Raw genomic sequence first — 12,591 nt, 5'->3', positions numbered from 1 at the left:
ACGAGTTTATGTATATAGGCGATTGCGGAATTATGTAGACGTTGGACGTTGTCCGAAAATATCAGTGCCGATACGTACTTCATTGCTACCTTGAGCAATGGCTTGTTTATAATCATTACTCATCCCCATACTCAACTGCAAATCAAGGCCGTATTTCTCATTAAGCGCGTTGCGCAACTGTGATAATTTTGTGAAATCCGGGTTTAGACCATCAGCAGTGGAAGCCGCTCTTGAACCAATAGTCATTAGCCCTGCAAGACGTAGCGTAGTACATTCTGGGCTACTGAAGAATTCCACAAGTTGTTGTAATTGATTCAAGTCCGAGGAGGGGATCCCTGCCTTTTGTGGTTCATCTGAAGTGTTGACCTGTAAATAACAAGTAATGGGGTGATTGGGCCAATGCTTGGCACGTTGGTTATTTAATTTTGTGGCTTTCGATAGGGAATCGACAGTCTCTATGACGCTGAGATTTTCAATACGACAAAGGTCTTTACATTTACCGGACTGTAGAGTTCCGATGAAATGCCAATTGATATCTGAAGGTAATTCAGCGGCTTTGGATTCTAATTCTTGGACGTAATTTTCACCAAATTCACGGATCCCTTGGGAATGTAAGGCAAGGATGGCGCTTGATGGATGGTACTTGGAAACTGGTAGTAGAGAGACTGTAGAAGGGTCACGGCCACAAGCGATGGCGGCAGCACGAAGAGCAGCAAGACAAGCAGTATGGTTAGCAACAGGGGAGGCTTGGGGAGGCATGGGGTGGGGGCGGGGTGGGGGTGTAGGCGTAGGCGTAGGCGTAGGCGTAGGCGTGAGATGTAGGGGGGTTTGCCAGCGTAATAATAATAATATATGTATGTATATATTATTATTATTATATACATATATATAGGGCTTCGGACACAAAAAAGAAAAGCGGCGGTGTACGGGCGGGCATCGCTCCTGCACGTGATAGAGCAATACCGAGGTCACGTGAATGGCCCTGGCATGGCATTCCTAGCGTGAGCGGCTAACCCTCGGCGGCTAGCACGGCCATAGAAATAGATTGCAATGGCCCCAATGCGTATGCCACTACAATCGCAATCGCAATCGCATATGCAAGTCCAAACTCCTCCAGATCGCGAATGTTCTAGAAAAGCGTGGAAACCACAGGGCCAAAAATGCCGGAAGATATTACCAAGCAGCCTCCCAAAAGGGCAAAAGCCTAATTTCCAGCAGCTGCTGGCCGTGTTACGTCATACCAAGAAACGTGATCTCACAGGACAAAAAGCCAATAGCTTTTCCGGATCCGGCATTGTCCGGTAGTGGCTGCGAAAGCGGCGGCAGAGACGGCCGCGGAGGACCCAGGAGAAAAAAGAACGGCCCGGATTGTTCCGTGGAGAAAATTCCCGCAGATTGTAGATTACAAATGGCAAATGGCAAATGACAAATGATGAATGACAAAGCAATCAAGCTCCGATTTAGGTCCGACACGGCGTCACGCCACGACACGCCACCACGGAGTATATAAGGCGATGGCACAGGGGATATTGGTGGGAACCTGCACTGGTCAATGCTCTAATCATATTATAACTTGCAAAACACAACAATACAATAGTACAATACAATAGTACAATACAATAGTACAATACAATAGTACAATACAATAGTACAATACAATAATGTCAACTCTATTATACTCTCAACATCCTTCCTCTAATAACTCATCTGCCTCATTTTTGAACAGTGCTCCCGTGGAGATTTCTACTGTTAAAGGTTACCAAGATTTCCTAAATGCCAGAAAGACCCCTACCAACACAATCTTTAGCGATGACAAGACTAGTGCGTACGTCTTGGCTAGCGACGTTGTGATCGCCACTGTCCGTGGTCGTGCCATGGAACACTTATTGGCCATGGCTGGGGAAACCGACTAGTCAAACAATCAGTCCTATTATCGCATTTTTACACTTCACTTCAAGATTCACAACCACTCGCATCACATTTCGCATTTTCTTGCATCGCATCACCCCCTACATAACTATTTAGCACATATAGCAGACATAGCAGATATAACAATTGTATAGACTCGCTAAGATCTTTGACCAGATTTATTATTTCCTCCCTTGTTCTGTCACTGCGTAAATAGGAAGTCCGGCCGTTCATTTCACTCCGAACATATCTTTGGTAAATAGATATGTATGCATTGATTGGTTGATCGATTGATAGATTTCCTTATCGGGACGCAGTATTGTAACTGCCAGTGCATACAAATAGATAGCGCAATTTTCTATCTATAGCATGTTCAGCCTACATTGTGATTATCACTACACATCCCCTTGATAGCGGCTATCGAATCGTATTCTGACTAGCCACTCTTCCCTAGGCATTCTCGATCATGTCTCTAACCAGAGCGCGGTGCACGGATGTCAGATTCTTGTTTACACATGTTTTTTCCAAACAATTAATTAAATCAACTAGATACACTTGTACAATTGAAAAATAAATATAAATATGTATAAATAAATAAAAAAAATAGCACTCATTCATTCATTCATTCATTCATTCATACTTCCAACCCTCAAGAGAAAGGTGCTGATCCTGCCATGGCGAACAATACTATAGACCCAGAGTACGATCTATTGACAAACCTGTCCACTTCCAAAAGAATAGGTTCCGATGTCCTTCAAGAATTAAACTCCAGAACAAAATCTAAATTACACCCTTCATCAAACATCTACACCACCAACCATACCTCGGTACTTTTCACCCCAAACAAGAGAACTCCGCTCAATCACATAGATAACCCAGACACTGTGAAACGATTGAAATTGGAGGAACCCACCGACACCATCGCCAAACACAATCAAATCAATGAGATCACTCGACGAATTAGAAAACTTAGGTTAAGAACAAACGGTCTCACAACACCTTCTGCATCCTCCTCAGATCATCTAGACAAATCAGAAAAGATTAAGAATTCTCAATCTCGAAAAAAACGATTGTCCATCCAACCAATCCAAATGCCAACCCAACCCATTTCACAGCCCATTGCACAACCCATGGCCCAAAAGCCTTCATCTAATGACACGTATCTATCAGCAAAACTATTACTTTCCTCGTTAAACACGCAAAAAACTCACTCCACTCCACTTTCCAATGACAAACAATTTAATAGCAAGCCTGCTTCAGATTCACTCTCACTACTACATTCCATAGACACTACCTTACCTACGTCCCCCATTGCAACTCAAAAAATTACACCCATTGCTCATCAAAAGATACGAAACAACACCAACCAAAGGAAACCCCCCACTCCATCAGTCTTTGAAAGACTTTATTCACAATCCAAATCCACAATCACAACTACTCCCACAACAAACTCTCACATGTCAAGAAGTTCCACTCTTAATAATTTATCCTCTCGTTCTATCTCATCAAATTCTACAAGATTACCAAGAAGTACCACCTCGTATAACATCAATTCAAGAATACCCTCACAAACTATTAACTCAGGAATACCCTCCTCCCATACGATCAACTCAGGAATACCCTCCTCCCATACGATCAACTCAGGAATACCCTCCTCCCATACGATCAACTCAGGAATACCCTCCTCCCATTCGATCAACTCAAGAATACCCTCCCATACGATCAACTCAAGAATACCCAGTACATCCTCTACTTCAACCACTCGTACTCTCCCCAAGAGTAGCACAATGAACAATTTGGCTCACACCGTTACTCATACTCGAATAAATTCAACAACACGTATCCCCACTAAACCTTTGAAAAAAAGTACCACTACAGCAAACTTACGTTCAGCAAGTTTACCTTCAAATACAACTTCAAGCTCTCGCCCCGCTTGGAGATGAGATGATCCTCCTCTATTATTGCATAAATATTCTTAAATATCGATTTTTATAAAGATTCGCCTATATACATCTCTTATATAAGAATGAACTACTAAAACAACATACCATCACGTCACCCCATTTTGATATTTTTTTGACTTTTGACTATCGTATTCAATTCATAATCAGAATTAACATTTTGTCTCCAATTACATATAGAACAATGTAATTGTTTATGTGCTTTGAAAGGAATCAATGGAATGAAATAGAGTTCGAACACTTTACGATTCTTGATCGGACTCACACTATAATTATGACAATGTGGACAGTACAACCCTTGATACTCCCCAGCACTCAATACCTCTTGATCTTTTTTTTTCTTGGGTATATAATTAGTATCCCTACTATTAACACCACAAAGAATTGGTATAAATAAAAACATGGAAAAATTAAATTTTTAAAAAAAAAAAAAAAAAGAAAAACTAAAATTACTTGTTGATTATTCTGTAACACAAATAATTGTCATGGGAAATTCACTTTCCCTTCTTCTTTTTATATATGAAATACACTATAGTAATACTACTGCTACTACTATAAATAGCTGCAAATACACCCTTAGCATTGCCAAATTCTTATAATTAAGAATGTCTTTTTAGAATTATTTTATTTTTATAATCTTTATAGGAAAAACTCCGTATTCCTCCGCAATTAAACTATATTGAGGTTCTCCTCATTACAATTGGCTATTTCGGGTATAAAAAAATCGTATTGCCGATCTGCACGTGCCACAAGTAAACGTTTATAATTTTTTTTTTTTTACTATTATACAAAAAGTTGATATAAATATATTATAGCCTAGCTAAGTTTAGCTTAGAAAATGCAAATTAGAATGCAAATGCAAATGCAAATGCTAATGCAACAAAAAATAAAAGAGTAAATTAGAATCTAGTAAAAGATCCCTTCTTCTTAGTCTTTCTTGCCATTTTGTTCTTCTTATATTGAGATGCTCTCCAGCCAGATGTCTTGATTTTTGAATAATCCACCTTGGTTTCTTCTTTCTTTAAATCATCAACATTGATTTCCACCTCCATACCGTCAGGGTTCTTGCTCTTTAATTCTTTTAATTTTTGATCAATCAAATCTTGTTTTAATTTATCAGAAATTCTTGAGGCTCTACAATCAACCACCTTTTGAAACACTTCATGACGAATAACAGATTTGGATTTTAATGGAGCCTTAGCACGTAATGATTTAGCCATTTTGATTGAATACTTTGGGGGATATTACCTTTTTTTATCTGTAGTGTTTAAATTTAAAATAATATTTAATTAAATACTTATCACCCTTTGCATATTAAGTCATCTTTCCTATGTGTATTACGGTATTCAATAATATTAATTTTCCAACGGCGATGTGATGAGCTTTGCAAATTTTCTTTACGAAATTTCATGAATATCTTTCCAATTTTTCACGACTGCTTCCATCCGTGCATCTCATCTCCTCGTGCTTTTTTTTATTTTTCAATCCATGAAAAATCTCAATCCCGAAAAGAAAATTCGTGAGTCTCCGTTGTCGGCCAAATCTCACACGTGAAAGTCCGAAATGCCCACCAGAAAGAAAGTCTCTAGGCAGAGCTCTCTTTATATCCACACCAGGCTAGTGAGACACTCTAAGAAACTCTAGGCAGAAATCCAAAGAAAAGCTAGTATCACAACACCGTTCCCGAGAGGGACCTTCCTCTTTACCAATTTGCCAATAGTATGTGAGTAGTAGGCCAATATGGAATTACTGGATGGATAGTCGAAATTGTTGAAAAAAAATAACGTATGTATTTTAAAAATGCTTAAAATTAACGGTGAAGGAGGTCTTTACATAGTATAAACAGATCACGAACAAAATGTATGTGAATTGATGTGCTAATAAGCTCAACGAAGAAGTTCAAAATGAAGTGAAATAGAATGGAAGTTTATATTTGAAATATGAAAGAATGATTTTTTTTTAGAGAGATTGAAAGAAAAAAGTGAAAAGAAGAAAAAAAAAACAATGGGAATAGATTTTAAAAATGTGATGCCTAATGTAATGAATAACACTTTGCAAGCATTCCAAGCCGCAGATACCAGTTGCCATTTATTTGAATTTTAAAAAAATTTGTTAAATTATCCCGTCTAATTCTCTTAAGTTAATCATTGACTGTTGAAAGAATATAATGCAAATTGTAAATTTCTAATATGTTTCACAAGAACATCTTTGTTTTTAAAAAAAAATATACAATATCTAATGGTTAATAATTTACTAACAATGATTTTATTTGAATGAAAAAATTTTTTTTATTCTATAATGCATTCATATATTTAGGGCTAACTTGCGTACTCAAAAGAGACTTGCCGCTTCTGTTATCGGTGTTGGTAAGAGAAAGGTCTGGATGGACCCAAATGAAACTTCTGAAATTGCTCAAGCCAATTCCAGAGAATCCATCAGAAGATTAGTCAAGAATGGTACTATTGTCAAGAAGGCTGTTACCGTCCACTCTAGATCTAGAACTAGAGCTTACGCTTTATCCAAGAGAAACGGTCGTCACACTGGTTACGGTAAGAGAAAGGGTACTGCTGAAGCTCGTTTACCTTCTCAAGTCGTCTGGATTAGAAGATTACGTGTCTTGAGAAGACTTTTGTCTAAATACCGTGATGCTGGTAAGATTGACAAGCACTTATACCACGTTTTATACAATGAAGCCAAGGGTAACGCTTTCAAGCACAAGAGAGCTTTAGTTGAACACATCATTCAAGCCAAGGCTGATTCTCAACGTGAAAAGGCTATGAAGGAAGAATCCGAAGCTAGAAGAATGAAGAACAGAGCTGCTCGTGAAAGAAGAGCTCAAAGAATTGCTGAAAAGAGAGAAGCTTTATTAAAGGAAGATGCTTAAATTAATTTGATATCAAACTAATTTTAAAATTTAAAACTTTTATATTATTATCATTTATTATTATTAATTTAATCACTTTGTATTAACTTTCCACATCAATAAAAAAATTCATCTTCTTAATTTACATGCCAATTCAAGACTTCAATTATGTATGTATAAATATATAAATATATATACTAATCTAGTATCTATGTATTGAGACCATAAAAAAAATAAAACCTTTTTTAATTTATCTCTATTAAGCAATATATATGTATATATGTAAATGCATATGGCTATGATATAAAAGTTTATTTAAGACCTTGGATTAAGCCATCTTCATCAACTTCAATACTCATATAAGCAGCATGCACTGGCAAACCAGGCATTGTTTGAATTTTGCCTGCAATTGCATATAGATACTTTGCACCAGCTGAAAGTCTTAAATCTATGATTGGAAATATAAAATCTTTTGGAATACCTTTTAATTTGGGATCATGTGAAAGTGAATATTGAGTCTTGGCAATACAGATCGGTAAACGATCATATCCTAATTTAGTGAATTGAGCCATCTTTTTCTGAGCTAATTCAGATAGTATGATATCTTTACCACCATATTGAGTTTGAACTATACGAATCAATTTATCTTCTATTGAAGATGATAAGTCATATAAATATTTCAACTCTGCTTTCTTCTCACTTTTAACCACTTCGTTTATTGAGCTTGCTAAGTTTATTGATCCCTCCCCTCCTTTTTCCCAGTTATTAATTATTTGAACGGATTTAGCACCTGCTAATAATGCAGCTTCTTTGATAACATCAAATTCACTTTGTGTATCCCCTGAAAATTTGTTTATCGCGACAATCACTGGAATATTAAATTGTATTGCATTTTGAATTTGTTTACATAAATTAGATGTTCCTAAGGATACTAACTCAACATCTTCTTTTAAATATTCAGAAGGTAAATGTTCATCGGGTTTTATAGTGGGGGCGCCACCGTGAAGTTTTAACCCTCTCACAGTGGTTACAATTACAACAGCATCAGGTGTTAATTCTGAAGATCTACATTTAACATCTAAAAACCTCTCGCCTCCCATTGAAAAATCAAACCCAGCTTCAGTAATTACATATCCCAATGGTTTATTAGGATAAAGCTTTTCATCCCTTCCCACTAACTTCAGGCCAATCTTATCAGCAATAACTGATGAGCTTCCAATGGAAATATTAGCAAATGGGCCAGTGTGTACCATAGCAGGAGTACCTTCTAATGTTTGCATTAATGTAGGTTTTAATGAATTTTTTAATATAGCCGTCAATGATCCAGTCAGTCCTAAATCATCAACTGTTATAGGTTTATTGTTGAAATTAAATCCAATTACCATATTACTAATTCTATTTTTCATGTCATGCAAATCATTTGATAATGTCACTATGGCCATTAACTCTGATGCGGCTGTAATATCAAACCTTGTTTCCCTTGTTAGTCCTTTCTCAGTTGGTGATTCTCCAATAGTTATTCCCCTGAGCATTCGATCATTAGCGTCTACTGTTCTATTAATTGTAATCGTGTTGGGATCAATATTTAGCCTTGAAAAGGCTCGAATTTCTTCATCATTTAAAAAATTAGGATCTGTTTTTTTAACTCCCAATCTTTGAAGTCTTCGTAGCATAAATGATTTAAAGTACCTCTTATCGTTATGTTCAGGTACCAACTTCAAATACAATTTTAAATCATCAGTAATTCGAGTTTCATGGAAGATTCGGGTATCAATAGCTGCTGCTAGAAGATTATTGGCAGCTGTTATGGCATGAATGTCTCCCGTTAAATGAAGATTAAACAAATCCATCGGAATTACTTGAGAGTACCCTCCACCAGCTGCACCTCCTTTCATTCCAAATGTGGGGCCCATTGATGATTGTCTAATATTGACAATGGATGGGATTCCTAAGTGTGAAGTAAAAGCTTGTCCAAGACCAATAGCAGTGGTAGACTTACCTTCCCCAAACTGAGTTGGAGTAATACCGCAAACTAGTACATAGTGACCATTAGAGCGGTATTTCAGTCTGTCTGTTATAGAGCTAGATACTTTTGCCATATAATTGCCATGTATCTCTAATTCATTATTTTTAATTCCAAGTTCCTCTGCTAAGGATATAATTTCCTTAGGTTCTTGCTGTCTTGAAATTTCAATGTCTTCATCTAAGGGGCATTTCAATTCTAATTTTAAAGGAGTAATTTTAGGTTTTGTTTCTTCTATTTGAAATTTTAGCTTGCATGCCTCTATTACATTTTTTGCCAACATGCAAATTGTCATTGGACCAACTCCTCCTGGAACTGGTGTTATGTACGAGGTTTTGTTTTTCACCTTTTCAAAATCAGTATCTCCTACCAGTTTCTTCTTTAAAGGATTCTGTTTATTATAAATAAAATTGATACCTACATCAATAACAATGGCATCTTTTTTTATATGTCCTTTCTGTATCAAATGAGCGCACCCTGCTGCAGAAATAATTATATCGGCTCTTTTAGTATGTTTCTTGAGATCTTTCGTTTGTAGATGACAAACGGTGACAGTGGCATTGTGATTTTTTAATAAGTTGGCCATAGGGTTTCCAACAATATTAGAGCGCCCAATGACAACTATATCTTTACCTTCTAAAGTGATATTTGCTGACTTAAGTAGCTCAATACATCCTTTAGGTGTGCATGGAGTAAACCAAGGTTGGCCATCTCGTTTTGCTAGTTCTCCAATATTATAAGAGTTTAAACCATCAATATCTTTCATTGGTGAGATAGAATTAGAAATAGAACTCTCAGAAAAATGACTTGGCAGAGGTAATTGAACAAGTATTCCATGGATATTTACATTATTATTTGCCTTTTTTATTTCTCTTATCAATTCCATCTCAGAAATAGTGGAAGGCATTTTTTTAACAGAACAGTCAATACCACACTCCTTGGCGATTTTTAATTTCATCTTAATATAGGATGTAGAATCCTCTCGGGAACCAACTTGAAAGATTTGCAACTTTGGTAAGAAATCTTGGCGAATAGATTTAAATTTTTTGACCTCTTCATTTAGCTCATTGACTATACTTTTGGCTAGCAATTTTCCAGACAGGATTTTATATTGTCTTTTCCAAAGAAAAGACTTGGCGCTAAGATTTATCGAGCTGCTGTAATTTAGTTTTAAATGATTTCTTGAAAGCATACTAATCATTGGACATTATTTAGAACCTCATATTATATTTAACATATTGTTGTTGTTTTTCTACCTTTTATAAATATTATTTCGGTATAATTTAGATTAAAAGGGGTTCTCATACTATAATAGTACTCATACCCTACTCCATTCCAGGTAAATTTTTCCGATTAATTGTGTCATTGTTCCACCCTTCAAAAATAATTTGCTTTAAAAATTAAGTTTTAGGAATGGAGAATGAAAAGGGAAAATATCTATTAATTACGGCTGCTGTCTATAATTTAAAAAATCTCGCCAAGTACATGTTAGGTATTTATTGGAATTGAAAATAAAGGTAATAATATGATGTAACCTTAAAATCTTACGTTTTAAACCTTCAAGCTGAATACCTTCATCAAAAAAGAAAGTTGTGTATTTGAACAAGGAAAGTTAAATTTTTGGATATATCTTGTAGAAATTATGTAATCATAGGTAACTATAGGCATTTGCAGGCAATTATAGGTAATATATGTCATATGGAAGTTGCACTATCTATATACTTAATATTTGCGTTAGATGGTACCAATTAAATAAAAGGATAATGTATGTTGTTGTCTTAATAATTTTTTATAATTTGTAATAATACATGGCTTTTATAGAAACCTTTTTTTTTATTTATTAATCTTATTGTCAGATGTATATTTTATATTTTATGACTTTTTTTTAAAGGCTCAAGAAAATACAAAACAAAAATAAATTGCCTGAAACATTTCTAAGAACAGTTTTAAAGGAAACATAACTAATTCTGTAATACTTGTCATCTAAGACACCACTAACACTAGATACATAAGAAACTAATTAATCATGGAGATAAATACTAAACACAGAAAATACAAATTCCGCTAGCCTTATTAGCTGATATTAGCAGAATATTAAATTGAGTTTTTTTTTCTATCTTTATTTTGTGAACCTTTCCCTAGTAAATTATGCTTGAAGTTGTAGATATTAATGGAGAATAATCCATCTGTTGTATTATTCAGGCGGATAAGTTTTGGAGTCACATATTGAAATCAGTATATTTCATATACATCCTAACCTGATGAAGTTAGAGATTTTAGTCTAACTTAACTAAAGAAAAGCTAGAAGACTTCCTCATATGGGCTATACTTCGTACTTCTAGCCTAAGAGGAAATACTTGTGAGACAGCTGTGTTACAACTGGATTCAAAAGCTGGTGACTTATTTCCTTAGTATTTAAATATCCACTGTGGTTAATTATTTAACCGGGTTACCAATCTAAATATCAAATTAAATACTAATGGTATCTTATAGGAAATTGGGGAAAACACCTATATATTAGGTGGATTGTTTATAATGATGCTAAAACATATATACTTTAGTACAGTATATTTTGTACCAATCTATTATTTTTGCTATAGGTTGGTTAGAAGTCTTAACACATAAAAGTAGCAAACCTCACATTAAGGTCTTATTACTGTGTACTCCAGATTCCGATAGCCTGCATTGAGTGATCGTCATTCATTTAAATACTACTAAGTATATATTCAAGGATAAATCAAAGTTCTTTTATAAAACGTGTTGTAATCTACAATTAGCATACTTCAAATCTTAATCAAGGCTCTAATAAGCAGTTTAGTGATATTGAAATGGTTTGAAAAGGACAATTTCTATTTTTCATTGTATACCCAAGCACCCAGCACCAGCAAAATCACTGATAACAGGTTGTACAGAATATTATTCTAAATAGAGTCGCTGTTTATCAAAAGAGAACGGTTATTTGAAAGTACCATCAACTGTCGAACTTTCCAATGGGTAATTACATCAAGTTCTGTCATTTATTGTATAAGATAATGATTCTGTACGAAGTGTACTTAAAATGTGAATGCACTTTTGTTTACCATCGTTGTTTGATGGAAAAAATTAAAAATTATCATACATAAACTTTTCTATAAGTAATTATCTCAAAGTTGAAATGGGAAACGAATAGCACTGAGACTGGTAGCTCAACTGACAAGAGTAGAAGATCAGTTAAGCTATATTATGAAAGCTTTGTTTTTATTGTTCAGCTTATAGTTTTAAATTATCTTTCTAAATTTTCCAGGTTTATATTATAAATTCAGTATCTTTGATATAACTACCTTTTAGGTTATGGATAAAGGTTTGTTGACTGACATAATTTACAAAGTTTTGTCCAAAAGCAGTTAGAATTTTTTTCGATGTTCATTTTTAATGCTATAAAATTCAGAAAAATAATTAGTTGGGTAATCGGATTTAATTGGCAGTAAGAGGTTCATATTACCTAGCAAAAGATATCCTATAGAGGAACAAATAAGCACACAATCCTGATAAGATATTACAGTGGCCAACACCCCCAGATTAATAACGATAAAGTACTATATCTATATGCCGGGCCATTTTATTAAGATTAAGATATATTCATATCTTAAATAATATTAGTATGAACTAATAAGATTCTTTAAAAAAGAATTTGTGGGACGATAAATTTGTTTTTTTGTTACAATTTGAAAAGGGAAATTGGTCAATTAAACGTAGAATAAAATACAAAGAATATTATTAAATACATTATATAAGTTTAGCAACTACGAAATTACTCTCTCAATGAGTGATATCAAGGGAAGCTAAATTATAGAATT

The 12,591-nt window shown here is 34.8% G+C and overlaps 7 protein-coding genes across 7 annotated transcripts; 3 read left to right on the top strand and 4 right to left on the bottom strand.

Annotated features, from left to right (window-relative positions):
* Positions 1 to 30: 30 nt before the first annotated feature.
* Positions 31 to 759, bottom strand: TBLA0I02220 (pyridoxal phosphate homeostasis protein; the record flags this gene model as incomplete). Its single annotated transcript, XM_004182351.1, has 1 exon — positions 31 to 759. One exon carries the CDS (start codon positions 757 to 759, stop codon positions 31 to 33), a length of 729 nt encoding a protein of 242 aa, XP_004182399.1.
* Positions 760 to 1,661: 902 nt separating this feature from the next.
* Positions 1,662 to 1,913, top strand: TBLA0I02210 (uncharacterized protein; the record flags this gene model as incomplete). The annotated part of the gene is made up of 1 exon (XM_004182350.1): positions 1,662 to 1,913. One exon carries the CDS (start codon positions 1,662 to 1,664, stop codon positions 1,911 to 1,913), a length of 252 nt encoding a protein of 83 aa, XP_004182398.1.
* A 669-nt stretch (positions 1,914 to 2,582) lies between these two features.
* Positions 2,583 to 3,851, top strand: SHE1 (She1p; the record flags this gene model as incomplete). The annotated part of the gene is made up of 1 exon (XM_004182349.1): positions 2,583 to 3,851. One exon carries the CDS (start codon positions 2,583 to 2,585, stop codon positions 3,849 to 3,851), a length of 1,269 nt encoding a protein of 422 aa, XP_004182397.1.
* Positions 3,852 to 3,963: 112 nt separating this feature from the next.
* TBLA0I02190 (uncharacterized protein) lies at positions 3,964 to 4,272 on the bottom strand (the record flags this gene model as incomplete). The annotated part of the gene is made up of 1 exon (XM_004182348.1): positions 3,964 to 4,272. One exon carries the CDS (start codon positions 4,270 to 4,272, stop codon positions 3,964 to 3,966), a length of 309 nt encoding a protein of 102 aa, XP_004182396.1.
* A 496-nt stretch (positions 4,273 to 4,768) lies between these two features.
* Positions 4,769 to 5,089, bottom strand: TBLA0I02180 (uncharacterized protein; the record flags this gene model as incomplete). Its single annotated transcript, XM_004182347.1, has 1 exon — positions 4,769 to 5,089. The coding sequence occupies one exon, from the start codon at positions 5,087 to 5,089 to the stop codon at positions 4,769 to 4,771; it is 321 nt and encodes a 106-aa protein (XP_004182395.1).
* Positions 5,090 to 5,727: 638 nt separating this feature from the next.
* Positions 5,728 to 6,753, top strand: TBLA0I02170 (60S ribosomal protein eL19; the record flags this gene model as incomplete). Its single annotated transcript, XM_004182346.1, has 2 exons — positions 5,728 to 5,729; positions 6,186 to 6,753. Coding segments are annotated over 2 exons (570 nt in total).
* A 290-nt stretch (positions 6,754 to 7,043) lies between these two features.
* On the bottom strand, positions 7,044 to 9,947 carry MIS1 (trifunctional formate-tetrahydrofolate ligase/methenyltetrahydrofolate cyclohydrolase/methylenetetrahydrofolate dehydrogenase MIS1; the record flags this gene model as incomplete). The annotated part of the gene is made up of 1 exon (XM_004182345.1): positions 7,044 to 9,947. One exon carries the CDS (start codon positions 9,945 to 9,947, stop codon positions 7,044 to 7,046), a length of 2,904 nt encoding a protein of 967 aa, XP_004182393.1.
* Between the last annotated feature and the right edge of the window lie 2,644 nt (positions 9,948 to 12,591).

The sequence above is a fragment of the Henningerozyma blattae genome, chromosome 9 (assembly GCF_000315915.1).
Source record: "Henningerozyma blattae CBS 6284 chromosome 9, complete genome".
Lineage (NCBI taxonomy): Eukaryota > Fungi > Ascomycota > Saccharomycetes > Saccharomycetales > Saccharomycetaceae > Henningerozyma > Henningerozyma blattae.
This window is presented reverse-complemented; position numbering and strand designations above follow the sequence as displayed.